Consider the following 23,337-nt stretch of genomic DNA (forward strand, 5'->3'; position numbering starts at 1 on the left):
GCTTGGGGGCAAATCAGGGACCCTGATGGCCAGAGATGGGAGAGCAGGAGGTCAAGACAGAAGTGCCACAGACATCACTGACTGCTTGGAAATTTTGTCGATGGCCACTCATGGGCAAAAAAAATTAATTTGACCCCTCCTTCCTACTTCTCATAGCCCCCAGGACCCAGAACCCCTAGTGCTCTGCGGACTGCAGTTGTATTATATTACAGTTGAAATGGTCATTTTTGGATAGCCTGGGGACCTAATTATTGTTTTCTTTCTCTAAAGAGAAAAGTTCCATGTTCCAAGTGACTTAGAAAGCATATTTCAGAATACAGTTCTAGAGGCACCTGAGTGGCTCAGTCGGTTAGGCCCTGAGATCAAGATCTCAGGGTCATGAGTTCAAGCCCCGTGTTGGGTTCCACACTGGGCATGGCACCTACTTAAAAAATAAAAATAATACAGTCCTTCCAAAGGACCACCTATATGGGAAAGCAAAAACAAGAAGAGTATCTGTAAGGGGAGGATCTGGACATGACTCCTGGCCCTTCTCTTGTAGCACGGCCACCTTGGGTCAGGGACACTAGCTCTGTGGGCATGAGTTTCTTCCTCTGTGAAATGGGGTGCATGCCTGTCCTAACTGCTATGAACGTCAGATATAAACAGAATACTCTGTAATGTGCTATAAAAGAATTTTGTCACTGTTTGAAATAAGTTTATTTTTGCATGCTTTGCATATTAGAAAGAACAACCTCAGTGGGGTTTTTTTATGTCCTTATTATGGAATAATCCCAATTTTTCCATTCTTAACCATTTAATTTATTGTCTAATCATATTTTATATGCAAGATTTTGTGCCATCTTATTACTATTTCTAAAATTTTGCAGTGAAAGTTCTATCCACCAGGATCCTGTCAAACCAACCCAGCAAACCCCAGGTGTGAGACAAAGCCACCCTGCCTCCTGTCTTTGTGCAGCCAGCAAGCTACAAATGTCTTTCACACTTTTAAGTGGTTGGAAAGAAGCCCAAAAAACAAGATTTGGGGGCAAAAAAATTATATCAACTTCACATTTCACATTTCAATGTCCATAAATAGTTTTACTGACACTGTGCCATGCCCACTCCTTTCAGTCCTGACTGTGGCTACTTTGGGGCACAGTGACGTTGCTGGAATAGACACTGCAAAGCTGAACACATTTGCTATGTGGCCCTTTACAGGAAACTTTGCCAACCCTGCCTTAAAGGATGAGGGCTGGGATACTCAAAGGAGGCTTCAGGCCCCCCATGACCACTGTCGGGGCCTCCTAGCCACCTCCTTGGTCTGGCTCTTCTCACTAACCCCCCCACCTCCCCACCCCCACTCTTTCCTTTGGCCACAAGCTCCTGGTATTCTGGCTGTGTCTGAAGTCTCTCATACTGCAGGCACAGGAGAGTTTGGTCTCCCTTAGTTTTCACCACATCTGCTCCAAAGAACACATTCTGCCTTCTTGCCTCATGGACTCACTAGACTTTACATACTCTCCCCACCTGACACCCCCAGGCATTCCCTCGGGTGCCCCACCCTCCAGGCTCGCCCCAGGCTAGAATGAGGAAGAACTGATGGACAGAGTCTCTTCTTTAACACAGGGGTATACTGATAGTCCAGTGGTGAAAATACACACATGCACACACAAAATCTCATTATTTTTAAAGACAGTGAAAATACAATTTAGCAATCACTCCACTGGGCAGCACTCCTTATTCACTGGCCAGAACTTCAAAAGAACAATCTCCAACTCACCAAGCTCACATCACGGACCTTAACTTTTGTTTAAGGTGTCTCCCAAATGCTGTGAGAGCCTCCCTCTCCCCATCCGCTCAGTGAAGAGGTGTAGACACGGTTGGAAGCACACCCTGTGACTCCTTGTTCCAACATACTCCCTGCTGGTAACACACTCTCCCTAATCTGTCCCCTAGCAGGTACCTAGTCATTAGGAAACCTCCTTCTGGGTTTATGTCTCCAGGTGTGGTCTGCACCTGCAGGGTGTCTTCATCTGGAGTTTGCTACAAATGCAGAAACTCAGGCCTGAGTCTGCATGTCAACCAGACCCCAAGGTAAAGTTTGAGAAGCACTAATCTGTATCTTGTCCTTTGATATATTATATATAATCTCTTCCTGGATAGAGCTTCTATTTGCTACTGTCTTTATGTGCTCTTATTTTCTAGATTTTTTAAAAAATATTTCCTCTCAGTGCTTATTAAGAAGCATGAAGCTAACACTGCAAATAACAAAAGCTAGCTCATATCAAATTCTAAATTCTGGAGAATTCAACTGTTTTCTTTCTGAAAATCTTCTGTTTGGTTACTAACTGAGTTTTTAATATATTAATGAAAAGGATGAATTCACTGAGAAAATGAGGATGATAAATGTGGGGTTTCTCCAAGGAATTCACCGTGAGAAAATGAGATAATACACATTAGAGCTTCATAAACGAGAAAGCACTATGCAAATAGTTGTTAATACTGATAATATCATTAGTACTAGTGATCATAAATTAATAATAACCCCATGCTTCCTGAGTAATTAACTCAGTAATAACAAAATAAAGAAAGTGGAAACTTTGTGGTTACACCAGGTCAGAGACTTCCCTTCTAAATTAGGAGCTGTGATAACCAAATCCTTAGGAAACCCTCGTTTCTGTTGCTTTTCCCAGTGAGCAAGCAAGTCATGTTGAAACTTTTTTTTCTTTAGATTGTCGAAAGCTTTAATTGGAAAGCTTTGTGGAAAGCTTTTTTTTTTTTTTTTTTTTTTAAGTAATGTCTGCCCAGTGTGAGACTCTAACTCAAAACCCCAAGGTCAAGAGTCACATGTTCCACCAGCCAGCCAGGCGCCCCTTGTTGAAACATTTTTTGTTGAGACCCGGGCATCTGCCTTCTCTCTAGCTGGAGCATATATTACTTTTTCCTGGAAATTTTGTTGCCTTTGTATCTTTGCTTCACTGTAGGCTAAGTAAATTTTCAGTCTGAGAATAAACGGAAGAGCAGGCCTTGCTCACCAACCTGACCCGTCCTCAAATTTGCTCTGCTCAGAGCCATACTCTGTCCACAGTCCATAGTGAGGTTCCTGGAAGAAGGCACATGTATCACGATTTCTGACAGGGCCTCACACCATGTAACAAGACCTCTGTATTCTGGTCACTACCATCCCTTTTGGCAGGTGATATTAGGTTGTGCAAGCCATGGACGCAACAACAGGTTACAGCAGAAACCATAGGCAGAGGACTTGGGGCCTGAGTTCCCTATGGTCAGGAGTTGCCATCAGGCAGTGACTGGGAGGATGATGAGGGCAGAGGAACGAATCCTTCTTATACTTTATCACTGTCGTGGATCATGATGACAAAGGACACAGTGCAGGCTCCACACAGGCCGGATGTCACTGAACATGGTCAAAAGTGCTGGGTTAGTATGCTTGAATATGGAAAAAAGGCAGATGAGCTGGTGACAAGCTTACAACCTCTTTCATGTGAAATGGGCCCCTGAATTGATTCTCAGCTCTCAGAGATGGTCTTCCAGGTGAGATGGGAGAAGAGCCAGATCCAGTCACCTACTTGAATGATCTCCTTGAACAGAATGTGCTAAAGATCAAGGCAGGTCTGAAATGGCTCTTGCCATTCCAGAAGTCATCCCTGTGTCACCTGTAAATCCTGCAAATATTGATCAGTAATGGAGGCCATAGCAGGACTGAGGCTACACTTGGAGTCACAGCCATCTCCTTCAGCCTTCTGTCATACCACACAATCTGACCAGATTCAGACAACGTAGTATCCACCCAACCAGATGGGGCAGAGACAGCATCATCAACTTCTGAGGTATATTGGCCCCCAGCAGAGACCAGGCAATGCTCATGCAATTTTACGCTGGCCAAGGGTGGGGACAAGCTCAGTAAAAAGGTAGGAATTTGCAGAAACAGTCTTACAATTCACAGAGCATAAATCTTCGCTGACCCTACGGATTGGTTATTTTGTCACTATACATAATGTATACTTGAGAGATAACTTACAAATCCAATTTCCAGATGCACTGTGATCCTACTAGGGCTACCCTAAACAGAGGTTCACCTGCATCTGAGTCCAGTGCACCACATTAAAGACCAAGAAAACACTCACCTCTTTGTTCATTCAAGTGGTCATGCCAGAGACAATTATTTAGATGGCAGTTACGTTAAACTGCCCAAAAGACACCATCATGCATAGAAATCTCCTCATTTGGATCTAAAATACAAATTTCTAGTCATCACTCCAAGACTCTGATATGGTTACAGGTTCCCATGAGGTCCCATTGCCTTGGGCATTCCATTCCTTTCAACTGCACACTTGAGGATATTTTGGCCTTACCAGTCTTTAGGCTGTACACTCCTCCCTCAGCAGGAGAACTTGAGGGCCTAAGGAAGGAGCTGCCCACTCTTTGTCCCAGGCCAGTGCCCTTAATGCCTCTAATCCAGAATAACGGCTCTTGGATCAATCCTGGAACCCCAAGAACTTCAGCCCCAGCAAAATGGAACTCTGTCCTTGTAGCTGATCCAACTTTCCTGAATGTGATCCTTGGCCTGGGCCCAATGCTTTAGGCTCCTGCTTTGCTCGAACAGCATTAAATATTTCCAAAGGGCTTGAACCTTCCATTCCAAAAGCTAGTATACTCATTTTGCAGAGATGCGAGGTCATTTTGTAGCATTTTTCAGGTCAATGGCACTACTGCAACTTAGTACCTCTGTCCTTCCCTCTGAAAAGGCTTCTTGGTAAGCCAGGAAATGGCCTAGCACCCAGGCTCCAGCAAGTCAGGCCAAGTGGCTGTCTACATGATCCAGGGACATGCTGCTGGTTCAGAGGGCAACATCTACCAAATACTGTAGGAAGTTTAATGAACACTTATTAAACCAAAACCTTGAGACCCATTGGTGAAGCAACAAAACTGCTCAACTACATATTAACAATAGTAATCAACAACATATTAATAATAAAAAGTAACCTGATGTTATATGACAGAAATTTTTCATTTGGGGGAAAATTTCCATTGTGGCATCACAAATAAAAAAGGGTTATATCCCAACCTAGAAAGGGGTGAAAATTCTGTTAGATAACCCAAAAGACTCTATTCTTAGACTATGGACTCTGAAAAACAAACTGAGGGTTCTAGAGAGGAAGGGGGTGGGGGAATGGGTTAACCTGGTGATGAGTATTAAGGAGGGCACGTTCTGCATGAAGCACTGGGTGTTATACGCAAAAAAATGAATCATGGAACACTACATCAACAACTAATGATGTAATGTATGGTGATTAACATAACAAAAAAGACTCTGCTCTTAGAGATGCTTGTGGAATCAGAATAAAATGATTTGTGAAACAGGGGAAACATAAATATGTTCAGTATTTTTTAAAATCCACCACATGAGGCTTATGTACATAGATATATGAGATGGACTAGTTCTTAAAGATACAAAGAACCTATACAAATGAGGAAGAAATAGAATTTCCCCTTCAGACTATAGAGCTCAGACTATAGAGCTCAGAATCTTCTTCACATTGATCCAACAGAAATAGAATGTGCTATTTTACTATTTTAACTTATTTTTACTTACTTATTTTAAATGTCTATCAGGATTAGGGGCACCTGGGTGGCTCAGTCAGTTAAGTGTCTGCCTTCAGCTCAGGTCATGATCCAGGGTCCTGGGATCAAGCCCTCCATTGGGCTCCCTGCTTGGCGAGGAGTCTGCTTCGCCCTCTGCCCTCCCCCCCCCCCCCGCCACTCGTGGGCTCTAGCTACCTCTCTCTCTCCAATAAATAAATAAAAATCTTAAAAAAAAAAAAAGTCTACCAGGATTTAAAATGAATACTTCATATGCTCAGCAATTCTAGGGACAGAAATATACCCAATGGATATTCATTGCAAAATTTGGGGGGTTTTTTGTTGTTGTTTTCACTTTATATTATTTCAATTCCAGTGTAGTTAACATACACTGCAACTTTGCAGTAGCTAAAAGATTGCAAACAATCGATGCCCTTGAACAGGGAACTGTTTGAATAAATTATATCCCTAATGGACAAACGGGGTAATACGTATAGCTGCCTTCTTATATATGCACAGAATATCCCTGGGAGAAACTATTATTAGTAATCACCTCTGGTGGGGCGGAGAGGGGTGCCTAAGGGCTGGGAGTGGGGGCTTTATTCTCCTCCTTATATTATTTGAACATTTAATCATTTACATAGATTACCTACTCACAAAATAAATTTTGCAGGAAAACATGTTTTTGAAAGGAAAAATGCCACTCTCTGTCTTGCTGAGTGTGTGACTATGAAAGCAGTATCATCAAATAAGAGTCTCTACCTAGTAGACCTCAGTAAAGAGTTATTTGCTTCATTACCATTAGCCTCTAAAAATACCCTTGCCCTTCTTTCCCAGGAGAAGTCTCACACAATGGGAACTCTTTTTCAACATGGCCTTTAATATCCAGAGCAATAGACTTAAGCAAGAAATAAAACTGAGTGGGGAGGAAGCAGCAAATATCCCTATACCAGCAGAACTGCGCTGGATGATGGGGGAGGGACCAGAGAGATGGGGCTGGCCTCCAGAGTCTTTTTCAGGTGCTAAATGTTCTGAAAAGACCTCTCTAAACTCCAGCATCTTCTGAATCTTCATTAGAAGAGCATTCAAGGTGATATAATGGAAGTCTGAGTCATTTCATCAAAGATTAAGTGCTTTTATTTCACTTGCTACTTCTTTGACCCAAGGTACCGAGAACTCTTTGGCCAACCTTCTGATACTTCTGCTGCCAAGACTGTGTAGCTTTCCCCCTGAATCTCCTGGGCATCCCAATCCTTTTAATCACAAATACAGTAATAATGTCCATGCTCTTGCTCTAAGACACTCTGGTCCCCTTCAGTTGGCTAGTATGGCAGTGAAAGAATCCCAATGCCAGCTCTATCTTCCCAGAACAGGGTGGTTCAGACATCCTACCTCTCTCTCTCTCTCTCTCTCTCTGACTGAGCCACTGCCCAGGTAGCCATGTTTCTCCACTTGTGTCAGAGAAATGACTACCTGCTGAAAGAGACACTTCCCAGATGCTGAAAACTTTACTATTAGAAGATGAAAGGAACAGTGTTCAAAGAGTTCAAACATTCCAGGGAATATGACTCAGGCATCACAGGGTAGAGTCCTAGAACAGGCAAAGCTCATAAAATCAATGACCTCACAGAAGCCCAGGAAGGGAGGAACAGTTTGCCCACACATCCTTGGAAGGCAGAACTGGCCATGATTTGGATCAAAGGTGACCAGGTCATGTTGCTAAGTCATCCACCTTCTCTAAAAAGAAGATTTTGATAGGCTCCTCTTCTTTCCTTCACGCAGAGTTTGGGGTCTAGAATCCAGATAATGCCAGTGTAGGAGCACTGAGTGAGGTAGAGCTGGGCAAACAGATGAACTTGCCTTTAAGAAGGCATGATGCAGGGCACCTACCTGGCCAATTTCCTCTCCTGACTTTTGCCAGCTAATATATCAGGTATAAGAGATGCAGAGTTCATTGTATTATTGCTCAGTGATGCATTTATATTAAGGAAAAGAGTCATGAGTGGGAACCATGCCTTGATCATATCAAGCAGGCATTCTTGCAACCATGGAGTGGGAGGAGGAAAGGCAACTAACTCAGACATGGTTCCCATTGATATGCATCAAAGATTTCCAAATAATATACTGAGTGAAAGAAGCCAAATCAAAACAGAGTACATACTTTAGGATTACACTTCCATAAAACTCTAGAAAATGCATACAATATATGGTGGCAGAAAGCAACAGATCAGTGTCATTAGGGGTGGGGGAGCAGAGAAGGGCAGGAGAGAGAGATGCACAAGGGCACAAGGAAATTTCTAGGGCTGATGGATATTTTCACTCTTTTAATTGTGGCGGTATTTTCACAGATGGATATATACACCAGCATTTATCAAACTGTACAAGCTAAACATGTACAGCTTATTGCATGACAATTATACTACAATAAAGGTAAATTTCAGACCATTGTTCAAGCTAAAAAATATCAAAGGTTGAAATCATCCTCAAAAGTCATCTTGGTCCTCCTATTTCTTGGATGTGAAATAATCAAATAGCTACGATTGACCATGAACCAGCCCAAGGTAAAGTTCTTGGGAAAAAAAAAAAGCTGGAGCCCGGCAGGCACTCCCTACCCAAATACCTGCCTTCTGAGGTACAGGAAAAGGCTGATCCTGACAGCTTAGCTCCACAAAGCTGCCAGTTGAGTAGCCAATTCCCATTCCCAATTCCCCTATATTCCACTGGCTATATCCACATTCCCAGCAACAGCTGGGAGGGGTCCCCACCTCCCACGAAGTTAATATCCAGTCAAAGCCAGAGCAAGGCAAGAAGAGGAAGCAACAAAGAGTGTATTCTCCTCTGCCCTCCAGAGATAATCCTTTTGCCCATGGCAAAAAGCCCAATACCATGAGGGTAATAAAATTAAAAAATGCCCAAAACACACATATTCTGAAGTACCCTAAGAGATGGCCCTGAATGTGGGTCAGAGCTTCTCTGGCCTCTGTCTTACCTGCTGAGAAAGGAGGGATATCAGGAACAACAATGACTTTACTAAGCATTTCAACTATTTCCTCAGGCTTGGGTTGTAGCTATTCTCAGGCACCTCCATCAGCCCCTGACTGACTCCTGCTATGGCCACTCCAACTCAGGTAGGGACATGGTTAACTCACCTATGAGAAGCTCAGGCTTCTTCACGGCCAGTCAGCTACCTGACACCCCATCTTCCCTCCTGCCAGACACCAACAAACACCCAGCCTCCTTCCCACACCTTTCCCTGTGGACTATTAAGGTTCACTACCTGGCCCAACTCAAGCCCCTCAGAGCTGCCCCTCAATGCCTCTGCATGGACTGCCATATCCTTGACCTCCAACAATGGGCAAACCACATGCTATTTGCACACCTCTGGCCTTTCTCTCTGGGGTGTGGGCTCCTTGATACCCTGCTGCATGCTGGAGGCTCTGTTGCCTCTGCTTTGAGTAATCCTTCTGGGCTTTGCATCAGCCTTGCGTCAGGAGGAAGGCTGAGCATCCTACAAGAGCCAGGATCAGTCTTCAGAGAGGAATGGATTAGAGATCACTGACAAGATGGAAAATAGTCTTGGGAACAACTCGGGAAACAAAATGCCTCTTAAGTTTTCTGGGCCCCAGAGTGAGAAGAGCACCATTTCTTTCTCTCAAACAGTATTATGACATCCTTACCAACTCCAAAGCCAAATGTCTTAAAAAAAGGTGGAAATAGTTTCTGAATGTGTTCTGTGGCAGCAAAAACATTCAAATATTCATCTCCATCAAAAACTTCCCTATCTCCCAGAGGAGAGTCAGAGAAACTAACAAAAGGGATTGGAAGAAGCAAAAGATAAAGCTGAAGGGGTGGTGTGTCTGCCTCCACATCACCTGCTTCGAACTTAACTTTCAGTGCCCAAGTATTTGATACTGCTGGTCTGCTTTCCCAGCAACACTGGAGGTTTTGAATATGGAAAGTGCCAGCCATCGACCTGAAAGACATGGTCAGGACTGTAGAATCCTATAAATAGACACACTTTACAAAAGTTCTGGGCTAGGGCACCCACACAGGCTGTGGGTAAGTCCTTCTATCACTAAACACAACCACTTGTCAAAGATAACACTTTGTAAAAGGGGGTTGGGAAGGAGTGAGCAGATGACTGACCAACGTGGGAAAGTGGAGAGAGAAGACATATCAATCCTGAAGTGGGACTAATAAGTCCAGGGTTGAGGATCTTGAAGGACCCAAGGGACAGCGACCTCATGACTGCGCTGGGCAGGTGAGATCGACCATAGCTGTGAGCCTGGAGCTCTGGCTTCTGATGACTAGAGAAGCCTCCCAGCAGGCTTGGTAGGAAATGTGGGGACCCGAGAGAACAGCAGAAGCGGGCTCCCCAAGGACTAGGGGCGGAGCAGTGATCTGGGACATCTGAAAGAGACCTGATGGCTAGCTCTGCTGGCCTTCGCAAAGAGCTGGGAGTATCCACGAAGAAAGCAGAGCCCGAGCATCACCAGCTTCGAGAAAGTGGGGAAGCTCTACACAGACGCAGAGGACAGCACCTAGTGTCACCCGGAATCCTGGATCTCGAGGCAAGAGCAGAGTGCCTAGTGGTGGAGAAGGACGCCAGACCCAACAAAGAAGAGGCCGGATAGCCCTTCCCGGTGGAGATTCGCGGGACGCGGATTCCCGGGACTGCCTCCCTCAGGTGAGAGGGGAGACGCAAACTGCGGGTGTGGAAGGCTGAGGTGTCTGGAGTCCGACAGGTGCGGGACGGGGATCTCTCACCTGCAGAGCACCAGGAAACTCAAGATCACCAGCAGCAGGAGTCCGAATGCGCGGCCTGGCTTTCGCCCGATGCTCCACTTGCCCATCGCGCGACTGCGCGCGGTGCAGGGACCGCAGCTAGCACTGTAACCTGCACTGCCCAGCTCGCGGGCTCGCGACGGGGGGCGGGGCCGCACTTTGGTCGCCCGGGCAACCGGCCCGCGTCCCGCCCGGCCCGCAGGCGCTCATTGGCTGAGGCCTTCGGCCCGCCCCACGCGCCGCGGGCCTAGCGAAGGCGGGGGCGGGGCCTGCAACGGAGGAGGGGCGGGCTGCCTCCTGGAGCAGTTTCCAGCTCCCGGAAGGTTCCCGGGAGGCTCTAGGGGTCTCCCCCGCCCACCTGCCCCTAGTCTCAGGGAGGAGCTGGCTGTTGCTATTTTCCTTCACGAGATATGCAAACAAGTGCAAAAATACTGGGCCCATGTCGCCCAGTCCTTGCGCATCGTAGAGTACACCCCCCCACCTCGCTACATTAGCAAGCATGTATTAAAGGCGCCTGCAAAGCCAACACGCTGTTTTAAAACAATTCAGATTTTGAAGAAAAAAAAATTTGAAGTAGTGAAGTATCATATGAAAAGGAAGAACATTGTAGAATTTCCTTTAGACATATTTTATGACTTAGTATGGTTCACGTTTGAATAGCATGGGGGGTGGTAAGGTGCAGAGGAAGGAGCACCAAAATATTTCTTGCCTTTAATTTCTATCTTTAAAAAAAAGTCCAGATAAAACCCCCAAATTTTATGAAAGGATGAATACAATTCTTATGGGTACAGAATTATGCCACAAAGGATATTGTGTAATATTTGAGCAAACTTATGCTTTCTAAAAATCACACACCCACTTCATCCCAAGAACAAAATTCAATTTTACTGAAAGAAAATCTGAAACATTTTCTAGGAAGGCTAATGTTTTTTCAGAGCATCCGAATTTCTAGAAAATATCCCTTGTTGCATGTTTCAAAACCACTTCCTACACTTGTATATAGTTTTGAACTTGTAAAGCTGATAAGAACAAAATGAGATTTTACTTCTCAGAACAAAGACATGCAGAGTTTGGTGTGAAGGGTCCTTTGACAAGCATTACGCAAATAGTAAGTATGGAGCAAAAGTTAAACCAAGGAGAGGAAAAAACGACCAAACAAGTTGGGGGGGGGGGTGGGCAGATAGCAGGGCCAGAAACATTCCTGGAGACATTTAGAGAGAGAAGTAGCTCCTCTTTCACACTCTACAAAATCAGTACCTTTTCCCCATTTTTTTCTTTTTTTTTTGATAAGTAGGCAGCATTTATTTTTTTATAATTTTTCTATTTTATTTTATTATGTATGCTAATCACCTTACATCACATCATTAGTTTTTGATGTAGTGTTCCATGATTCATTGTTTGCATATAACACCCAGTGCTCCATGCAATATGTGCCCTCTTTAATACCCATCACCAGGCTAACCCATTCCTCCACTTCCTCCCCTCTAGAACCCTCTGTTTCTTGGAGTCCATAGTCTCTCATGGTTCATCTCCCCCTCCGATTCCCCCCCCTTCACTTTTCCCTTCCTACTATCTTCTTCTTTTTTAAAACATATGTTGCATTATTTGTTTCAGAGGTAAGATCTGTGATTCAACAGTCTCACACAATTCACAGTGCTCACCATAGCACATACCCTCCCCAATGTCTATCACCCAACCACCCCATCCCTCCCACCCCCCACCACTCCAGCAACCCTCAGTCCATTTTTTTAAAGACATATAATTGCTTCGTAGTATTTTGGACTATGATGAAAATATTCTCATATAGTTGGGATAAAAGCTAGCCCATGAGACATGGATAAAGTGTCAAATGTTAGCCCCTTTTTTACCTTTGGAGACCTATTCCTGGCACATACCCAACACTCACCCCTCACTCCTTGTGATATTGCTGGGCAGTAGTACAATCTATTACACGTCAGGGTATCCTGAAGTTAATAATCAATACCAGCATCTCCATATTTTTTTCAGGTATTAGTAAAAACCTGTTAATATGAGCTATAAAACCTCTGAAATTCTTAGCCCATCCTTGTATCCCTTGTTTTTATTTATGAAAGAAAACATAAATAGCTCTTTTAAAAAAATTCATTAGCCCTTAACTTTCTGGGAAGCTCAGAACTGTAGATACAGCTACCCACAATTTAGGAACAATTTCACTTTATCTGGCTTTAATAATACCACCGAGAGCATTACAAAGATAGCATTAATCTGAGAGGTGTTTTGCTGAGGAGTCGAGACTTCTTCTGGTTTTTAAAATATTAGCAAGATACTCCTTCAAAATACTCCTTTCCAAAAAGTGTAATGAATTTAACCCAAAGCAGACAATGAAATACTCAAATCTGGGAACAGAAGCTACAGTTTAATAAACTGGCCTGGTGGAGATGTAAAAATGCGGTCTGGCAAGGCTCATGGATGGAAACAAATCTCTGATGCTCAGGAATCAATCTTCACAAGCTACATTTCTGGTGTCAGGGTTTTGGTTTAGAAAACATACAAAACTTTTTTTTTTTTTATAAAATCCTGTTGACATCCTCAGCCCACGACTCTAAGTTAGAGCTCCAACAGACCCAGAGAGCACAGTTCCTTCTTTGAGAAGTCACCTCTCCCACATAGTATACAAAGAACCCTGGGGCGGGGGGGTGGGGGGAATAAAAGCTACAGTCATTCAGGATCAGTCAATGAAGGCTCTCAAGAAAAATAATCATATCAAACTAAACTTATTGGCTGTTTTATTTTTATTTTTAATAGGTAACAAACAGGTTTATAGATCAATTACTCATTTATTAACATGTCTTATTTTTTAGTGCACTGTGCTAATGCCTTAAGTATAATGTATCTGAATTTTAGAAAAACATTGATGAAGTCTTTCCTAAAGTCATGAGAACAAGATGCAAAATATGGCTTCTGTAGAGCAGCTACTTGGGCCCCTGGACCATGATACAACCAGCTCTTCTTCACCCTCCTCCTTATAGACAGACACCCGGACCCACCCTCCCCACCCACCCCCTCCAGCTCTTTTGCTCCATGTTACATGACAAGACCTGTTATGATGTCAAGTTGTGAAAGAGTCTTGAGCAAAGAAATTAAGAACATGGGGGAATTTCTGGGAATAAATGAGGGCAATTTCAACCGTAGACAAAAAGAAAATAGAAAGTCCCAGGAAGGTGATTTTGGCCTTGGAAAGAGAAAAAGAAAGCAGAATCAAGTTGAGATAAGTAGTCAAGGCTTCTCACTCCAAGAGATGTGTCCCTGGGACTGGAAGGGACCTGTATCCATCGGGGAGGGATGCACTGAACTTCATCATTGGCCTTTGTAGTCCAAAAATATCACTTTTCAGCCTCAGCCTTTGGAAGGCAGAAAAGCCAAAGACCTAATTCAATATTTCTTTCATTAAGAAGCAAGCAACAAATGTTTAATGACTACTATGTGCTGAACACTGTTTTAGGTGCTTACAATCCATCAGTGGACAAAACAGATGAGGGTCCTTCCCTTTGAAATTTATACTTTAGCTGAGGAAGAAAAACGACAAAAATTAAGAAATGAATAAGTAAACTGTAGAGTATGTCCAAAGGTAATAAATTGCATTGCAAAAAGGAAGTAGGTAAAAGAAGGGGATTGTGAGCCTTGGGGGGAGGGTTGTGCACAGACAAAGCCTTACTGAAACAATGTTAATGAGCAAAGATCTGAAAGAGGTGAGAGTTAACCATGCATGCAAATATCTGGAGGAAGGGCTATGCAAGCAGAGAGAACCCACAGTGCAAAGGCTCTCAGGCAGGAGCATGACAGGGTGTTCTGGGAACTGCAAGGTCCCCGTGGGAAGTGAAAGGGAGGGGGAGAACTACAAGCAGTGAGGTAAGAGAAGTACGGGGGCCTAATGATGGAAGGCCTTTCAGAGGAGGACTCTGACTCCAAATGAAATGGGAGCCATTGCAGGCTTTGGACATCAATTATGCTTTGAAAGTCTCCTCTGGCTGCTGTGATGAGGCTCACCAGAAGTGGGCAAGAGCAGGAGAAAGGAGACCCGCTTTGAGGCAGCAATCCCAGTGAGAGATGATGCTGGCCTGCACAAGGGTGGTAGGAAGGAGGTGATGGGAAGTGTTGGATTTCTGGAAATAGTTTGAAAGCAGAGACTGGGGGATTGTTGTGATTCCAGGATCATTTGTCGGGTGAGAGAAATAAGGATTCAAGAATGACTCCAACATATCGGAAGCGCAACTTGGGCTGGTTGAGTTTGAGATAGCTGTGAACGTGCTAGTAGAGATATCACATAAGCTATTGAATGCACAAGCCTGAAGTTCAAGAGAGAGGTCTGGCATGGAGATGTAAATTGAGACATTGATATATCGTTGGTATTTAAAGGCATGAGCCTGGGTGAGATCACCAGTGAAGTAAGTGCAGGCAGAGAAAGAGGACCAAGGATGAGCCCTGGGGCACCTGACACTGAGAAAAGAGGAGAAACCAGCAAAGTTGAACTAGAAGGAGCAGCCAGTGAGGCAGGAAGAACCCTCAGAAAAGATGCCATCCTGAACGCCAAGAGAGAGAAGTTACCATGGAGGAAGCAGTAATGACCTGTTACATGGTGCTGACAGGTCAAGTTAAGGAAAGGCTGGTAATGAATCAGTGGATTCAGTACATGGAGGGGTTTGGTGACTAGGATGCAGGCAGCTTAGGTGGAGGTGGGGGTTAGGGTCAGGGAAGCTGACTGGAATAGGTTTAGAAAGGATGAAGAATCTAAGAGTGAAAGGGGAATCAATAATTGGAACAGTAGCTGGTGGTTCTTAACTCGGAGTCAGGGGTAGTATTCTATCTTCATTTCTATTTTAGATAGAAACTACCACATACTCATATGCTGAGAGTGATCATGATCAAAAGAGAGTGAAAACTGTGAAGTAGCAGATCCCTTGCAGAATCTCTGGAGCAATATCCTTGAGTAGGTGAAGTGGATAGGGGCGGGTGACCGAGTCAGCATATATAGGATCATTTAAGGTATCACTGTATTCTCTGTGATAGAATGATCACTTAGGTTAATTTCAAATACAGACAGTGCAACATTGTCAGAAATGAGAACTGGACGCATCGTTTGAATTTGTTGTTAATATCTGATTATTAACTTTCAAATGTATGTATACATTTGAGATGTGACATGAAGTAAAACATTAAAATTTTATTGATAAGTTTAAGCAAAATAATGATTAATGATTATTATGAAAACTATTACCATAATGTACAGAAGTAATTTTTTGCATGTTCATAATTTTTTATTCAGATATAATTGACATATAACATTATATTCATTTTAGATGTATAAGATAATGCTTAAATATATGTATATATTGTGAAACAATCACCACAGTAAGGCTAGTTAATATCCATCACCACGTATAGTTACAAATTTGTTTTTATTGTGATGAGAACCTTTAAGATTTACTATTTTAGCAACATTCAAATATACAACAGTATTATTAGCTATAGTCAACATGCCCTACATTATATCCCCAGGACATATTTATTTTATAACTGGATGTTTGTACCTTTGACCTTCTTCACCCATTTCACCCACCACCCATTCCCTGCCTCTGGCAACTACCAATCTGTTCTCTGCAGCTGAGTTCAGTATTTGTTTTTTAGATTTCACATATAAGTGAGATCATATAGTATTTGTCTTTCTGCCTGACTTATTTCACTTAGCATGATGCCCTCAAGGTCCATCCATGTTGTTGCAAGTGGCTTAATAATATTCTGGGATATGTGTGTCCATAATGTACAGAAGTAATTATTAAGAACTTTCAAATTCTTAAGCATATGGAGAAATACATTAATAGCCACTAAGAATATTAAGAGAGTACATTAGCTTTATAAGTTCTAAGAAAGAATATGATATCTTCTCTGAGCCAACAAATGTATGTAAATAGATGATCTTTAGAAAATAAAGAAGATAGGGGCGCCTGGGTGGCTCATTCAGTTAAGCATCTGACTCTTGGTTTCAGCTCAGGTCATGATCTCAGGGTTATGAGATAAAGCCTCATGTTGGACTCCGCAATCAGCAGGGAGTCTGCTAAACATTCCCTCTTTTCCTCTTCCTTTTCCCTCCCCCCACATGCGCTATCTCTCTCCTCCCTCTCTCTAAAATAAATAAATAAACCTTAAAAAAATAAAGATGATAGACATATATTTATATAGCTTAAAAATTTAAAAATATACATAATAATTAAGAGCTATCAATATTGTTATATCACAATTTTATTACTTTAGAACTGTTTGATGTCTACCATTCATAACATTAAACAGCATACTTTTTGTAAGCTGAATTTAATTGTATCACATAATTTCATTGCAGCTGTGAGTCTTGGAAAAAAGTCATCTTTGGGAACTCTTGCCACCTTGAAATTTCATGAGGAGGAAAAGCTACAACATGATATGCAGCTACATCTATGATAAACCATGTTCAATCCAGATAGAACAAAGAATGAACAACATGTGAAAAAAGGATGGAATCATTAAACAAAAATTAGGTACACTTTGTTCTCACTACCAAACTTCAAAAGGACAGACTTATAAAATTTTAAGAAGACAATTTCTTATAGATTTGAGTCTAGTGAGGCTAAAAATAAAGTCTCAAAATAATTGCTCTATTTTGCTATTTTCAGTCATTTCCAACTGCCAAAAGATTTTTTTTATTTTTTTATTCTTTTGTTACTCACCATATATTACATCATTAGTTTTGGATGTAGTGTTCCATGATTCATTGTTTGTGCATAACACCCAGTGCTCCATGCAGAACGTGCCCCCTTGAATACCCATCACCAGGCTAACCGATCCCCCCACCCTCCTCCCCTCTAGAACCCTCAGTTTGTTTTTCACAATCCATCGTCTCTCATGGTTCGTCCCCCCCTCTGACTTACCCCCCCTCATTCCTCCCCTCCTGCTATCTTCTTCTTTTTCTTTTTTCTTAACATATGTTGCATTATTTGTTGCAGAAGTACAGATTTGCGACTCAAGGGTCTTGCACAATTCACAGCGCTCACCATAGCATATACCCTCCCCAGTGTCTATCACCCAGCCACCCCATCCCTCCCACCCCCCACCACTCCAGCAACACTCAGTTTGTTTCCTGAGATTAAGAATTCCTCATATCAGTGAGGTCATATGATACATGTCTTTTTCTGATTGACTTATTTCACTCAGCATAACACCCTCCAGTTCCATCCACGTCATTGCAAATGGCAAGATTTCATTCCTTTTGATGGCTACAAAATATTCCATTGTATATATATACCACCTCTTCTTTATCAATTCATCTGTCAATGCACATCCTGGCTCTTTCCATAGTTAGGCCATTGTGGACATTGCTGCTATAAACATCGGGGTGCACATAACCCTCCAGATCCCTACATTTGTATCTTTGTGGTAAATACCCAGTAGTGCAATTGCTGGATCGTATAGTAGCTCTATTTTCAACTGTTTGAGGAACCTCCATACTGTTTTCCAGAGTTGTTGCATGAGCTTGCATTCCCACCAACAGTGTAGGAGGGTTCCCCTTTCTCCACATCCCCGCCAACATCTGTCGTTCCCTGACTTGTTAATTTTAGCCATTCTGACTGGTGGGAGGAGGTATCTCATTGAGGTTTTAATTTGGATTTCCCTGATGCCGAGCGATGTTGAGCACTTTTTCATGTGTCTGTTGGCCATTTGGATGTCTTCTTTGGAAAAATGTCTGTTCATGTTTTCTGCCCATTTCTTGATTGGATTATTTGTTCTTTGGGTGTTGAGTTTGGTAAGTTCTTTATAGATTTTGGATACTAGCCCTTTATCTGATATGTCATTTGCAAATATTTTCTCCCATTCTGTCGGTTGTCTTTTGGTTTTGTGGACTGTTTCTTTTGCTGTGCAAAAGCTTTTTATCTTGATGAAATCCCAATAGTTCATTTTTGCCCTGGCTTCCCTTGCCTTTGGCGATGTTTCTAGGAAGAAGTTGCTGTGGCTGAAGTTGAAGAGGTTGCTACCTGTGTTCTGCTTTAGGATTTTGATGGACTCCTGTCTCACGTTTAGGTCTTTCAACCATTTGGAGTCTATTTTTGTGTGTGGTGTAAGGAAATGGTCCAGTTTCATTCTTCTGCATGTGGCTGTCCAATTTTCCCAACACCATTTGTTGAAGAGACTGTCTTTTTGCCATTGGACATTCTTTCCTGCTTTATCAAAGATTAGTTGACCATAGAGTTGAGGATCCATTTCTGGGCTCTCTATTCTGTTCCATTGATCTATGTGTCTGTTTTTCTGCCAGTACCATACTGTCTTGATGATGACAGCTTTGTAATAGAGCTGGAAGTCTGGAATTGTGATGCTGCCAGCTTTGCTTTTCTTTTTCGATATTCCTCTGGCTATCCGGGGTCTCTTCTGGTTCCATACAAATTTTAGGATTATTTGTTCCATTTCTTTGAAAAAAGTGGATGGTATTTTGACGGGGATTGCATTGAATGTGTAAATTGCTCTAGGTAGCATTGACATCTTCACAATGTTGGTTCTCCCAATCCATAAGCATGGAACATTTTTCAATTTTTTGTGTCTTCTTCCATTTCTTTCATGAGTATTTTATAGTTTTCTGAGTACACATCCTTTGCCTCTTTGGTTAAATTTCTTCCTAGGTATCTTATGGTTTTGGGTGCAATTGGAAAAGGGATTGACTCCTTCATTTGTCTCTCTTCTGTCTTGTTGTTGGTGTACAGGAATGCCACTGATTTATGTGCATTGGTTTTCTATCCTGCTACTTTACTGAATTCCTGTATGAGTTCTAGCAGTTTTGGGGTGGAGTCTTTTGGGTTTTCCACATACAGTATCATATCATCTGCAAAGAGTGATTTGCCGATTTGGATGCCTTTGATTTCTTTATGTTGTCTGATTGCTGTGGCTAGGACTTCTAATACTATGTTGAATAGCAGTGGTGATAGTGGACATCCCTGCCGCGTTCCTGACCTTAGGGGAAAAGCTCTCAGCTTTTCCCCGTTGAGAATGATATTCGATGTAGGTTTTTCATAGATCGCTTTTATGATATTGAGGTATATACCCTCTATCCCTATACTCTGAAGAGTTTTGATCAAGAAAGGATGCTGTACTTTGTCAAAGGCTTTTTCTGCATCTATTGAGAGGATCATATGATTATTGTTGTTTCTTTTGTTAATGTATTGTATCACGTTGATTGATTTGCGGATGTTGAACCATCCTTGCAGCCCAGGGATAAATCCCACTTGATCGTGGTGAATAATCCTTTTAATGTACTGTTGGATTCTATTGGCTAGTAATTTGGTGAGAATTTTTGCATCCATGTTCATCAAGGATATTGGTCTGTAATTCTCCTTTTTGATGGGGTCTTTGTCTGGTTTTGGGATCAAGGTAATGCTGGCCTCATAAAATGAGTTTGAAAGTTTTCCTTCCATTTCTATTTTTTGGAACAGTTTCAGGAGAATACGTATTAATTCTTCTTTAAATGTCTGATAGAAATCCCCTGGGACGCCATCTGGCCGCGGGCTTTTGTTTCTTGGGAGATTTCTGATGACTGCTTCAATTTCCTTAGTGGCTATAGGTCTCTTCAGGTTTTCTATTTCTTCCTGGTTCAATTTTGGTAGTTGATACATCTCTAGGAATGCACCCATTTCTTCCAGGTTATCTAATTTGCTGGCATAGAGTTGCTCATAATCTGTTCTTATTATTGTTTGTATCTTTGGTGTTGGTTGTGATCTCTCCTCTTTCATTCATGATTTTGTTGATTTGGGTCATTTCTCTTTTCTTTTTGATAAGTCTGGCCAGGGGTTTATCAATCTTGTTAATTCTTTCAAAGAACCGCCTCCTAGTTTCGTTGATCTGTTCTACTGTTCTTTTGGTTTCTATTTCATTGATTTCTGCTCTGATCTTTATGATTTCTCTTCTCCTGCTGGGTTTAGGCTTTATTTGCTGTTCTTTCTCCAGCTCCTTTAGGTGTAGGGTTAGGTTGTGTATTTGAGACCTTTCTTGTTTCTTGAGAAAGGCTTGTATTGCTATATACTTTCCTCTCAGGACTGCCTTTGCTGTATCCCAAAGATTTTGAACAGTTGTGTTTTCATTTTCATTGGTTTCCATGAATTTTTCAAATTCTTCTTTTAATTTCCTGGTTGACCCATTCATTCTTAGTAGGATGCTCTTTAGCCTCCATGTATTTGAGTTCTTTCCGACTTTCCTCTTGTGATTGAGTTCTAGTTTCAAAGCATTGTGGTCTGAAAACATGCAGGGAATGATCCCAATCTTTTGGTACCGGTTGAGACCTGATTTGTGACCTAGGATGTGATCAATTCTGGAGAATGTTCCATGGGCACTAGAGAAGTATGTGTATTCCGTTGCTTTGGGATGGAATGTTCTGAATATGTCTGTGAAGTCCATTTGGTCCAGTGTGTCATTTAAAGTCTTTATTTCCTTGTTGATCTTTTGCTTCGATGATCTGTCCATTTCAGTCAGGGGGGTGTTAAAGTCCCCCACTATTATTGTATTGTTGTCAATGTGTTTCTTCGCTTTTGTTATTAATTGCCTTATATAATTGGCTGCTCCCATGTTCGGGGCATAGATATTTACAATTGTTAGATCTTCTTGTTGGATAGACCCTTTAAGCAGGATATAGTGTCCTTCCTCATCTCTTATTACAGTCTTTGATTTAAAATCTGATTTGTCTGATATAAGGATTGCCACCCCAACTTTCTTTTGGTGTCCATTAGCATGGTAAATGGTTTTCCACCCCCTCACTTTCAATCTGGGGGTGTCTTTGGGCCTAAAATGAGTCTCTTGCAGACAGCATATCGATGGGTCTTGTTTTTTTATCCAGTCTGATAGCCTGTGTCTTTTGATTGGGGCATTTAGCCCAATTACATTCAGGGTAACTATTGAAAGGTATGAATTTAGTGCCATTGTATTGCCTGTAAGGTGCCTGTTACTTTATGTTGTCTGTGTTCCTTTCTGATCTATGCTGCTTTTAGGCTCTCTCTTTGCTTAGAGGACCCCTTTCAATATTTCTTGGAGGGCTGGTTTCGTGTTTGCAAATTCCTTTAGTTTTTGTTTGTTCTGGAAGATTTTGATCTCTCCTTCTATTTTTAATGACAGCCTAGCTGGATATAGTATTCTTGGCTGCATATTTTTCTCGTTTAGTGCTCTGAAGATATCTTGCCAGTCCTTTCTGGCCTGCCAAGGCTCTGTGGATAGGTCTGTTGCCAATCTAATGTTTCTACCATTGTAGGTTAGATATCTCTTCTCCCGAACTGCTTTCAGGATTTTCTCTTTGTCTCTGAGACTCGTAAGTTTTACTATTAGATGTCAGGGTGTTGACCTATTATTATTGATTTTGAGAGAAGTTTTCTGTGCCTCCTGGATTTTGATGCCTGTTTCCTTCCTCACATTAGGGAAGTTCTCTGCTATAATTTGCTCCAATATACCTTCTGTCCCTCTCTCTCTTTCTTCTTCTGGGATCCCAATTATTCTAATGTTGTTTCATCTTATCATATCACTTATTTCTCGAATTCTGCCCTCGTGATCCTGTAGTTGTTTATCTTTTTCTCAGCCTCTTTATTTTCCATCATTTGGTCTTCTAGATCGCTGATTCTCTCTTCTGCCTCATTAATCCTAGCAGTTAGTGCCCCATTTTTGATTGCACCTCATCAATAGCCTTTTGATTTCGACTTGGTTAGATTTTAGTTCTTTTATATCTCCAGAAATGGTTTCTCTAATAACTTCCACGCTTTTTTCAAGCCCAGCTAGTATCTTTAAAGTCATGATTCTGAATTCTAGGTCTGACATCTTACTAATGTCCGTATTGAGTAGGTCCCTGGCTGACGGTACTACCTCTTGTTCTTTTTACTGAGGTGATTTTTTTCGTCTTGTCATTTTTGTCCAGAGAATAGATGAGTGAGAGAACAAAATGGTAACAGGTTTGCAACGTCCCCAGCAAATATACTGTATACAAATCAGAAAAGACCTGAGACCAGGGGAAAAGAACGGGAAAGAAAGAAAAAAGAAAGAGAAAAAAATTAAAAACAAAAACAGAACAATACAAAAAAAGCAGAATATGATCACATATGATCAGGCTAGTGCATAGATCAGTGCCACACACTAGATTTTGGGCGTATTTTGTTCTGTTAGAAAAAACTGCCTCCTAAAATTTTAAAGGAAGAAAGACATATATGTACAAAATAATGGTCGATACAATGAAGGGATGGAAGATGACTGTAAAGATGAAAATTATAAAAGATTTTATAAAAGGAATTGATAAGATAAGTTGTTGAAAAAAGAAAGAAGAAGATTTAAAAAAAAGGAGAGAATGTGGTCAGGCAGGAGACTAGAACAAAACCATACAGTAGTGATTTAGGGTATATTTTTATCTGTTAGAAGAAACTGTATCTCAAAATTTTAAAGAGAGAACAACTTATATATATATATACCAAAAATAAGGGTAACTACTATGAAGGGATAAAATATGACTCTAAAAATGAAAAATAAAAAATGTTTTTTTTAAAAAAGGGATTGATAAGATGTTGGTTGAAAAAGGGAAAAAGAAAAATTAAAAAAAAAGAGTTAAAAAAATTAACTTTGATGAACTAATGAATCATGGTAAAAAAAAAGCCATGAATTCTATGTGCAGTATTCCCCTAGCGCTGGAGTTCTCCCGTTCTCCTTGATCGGTAAACTTGGTCCAGGCTTGCCGGCTGTTCGTGCTGATCTTCTGGGGGAGGGGCCTGTTGCCGTGGTTCCCAAATGTCTTTGCCGGAGGCTGAATTGCCCCGCCCTTGTCGGTCCGGGCTAAGCAAGCTGCTTGGGTTTGCTCTCAGGAGCTTTTGTTCCCTGCAAGCTCTCGGTACAGCTTTGGAGGACCAGGGCGAAAATGGTGGCCTCCCAATCTCCACCCGGAGGAGCTGAGAACTTGGG

The 23,337-nt window shown here is 41.9% G+C and overlaps 1 protein-coding gene across 1 annotated transcript in view; it reads right to left on the bottom strand.

Annotated features, from left to right (window-relative positions):
- LOC114222302 (beta-galactosidase-1-like protein 2) overlaps positions 1–10,436 on the bottom strand; it is a 52,826-nt gene extending 42,390 nt beyond the window's left edge. Inside the window, exon 1 of the mRNA XM_028120765.2 lies at positions 10,351–10,436. Within this exon, the coding sequence (XP_027976566.2) occupies positions 10,351–10,436 (86 nt within the window). The remainder of the gene's footprint in view (positions 1–10,350) is intronic.
- Between the last annotated feature and the right edge of the window lie 12,901 nt (positions 10,437–23,337).

The sequence above is a fragment of the Eumetopias jubatus genome, unplaced genomic scaffold, assembly GCF_037043125.1.
Source record: "Eumetopias jubatus isolate StellerSeaLion01/CBP00866 unplaced genomic scaffold, mEumJub1_p1.0 scaffold_13, whole genome shotgun sequence".
Lineage (NCBI taxonomy): Eukaryota > Metazoa > Chordata > Mammalia > Carnivora > Otariidae > Eumetopias > Eumetopias jubatus.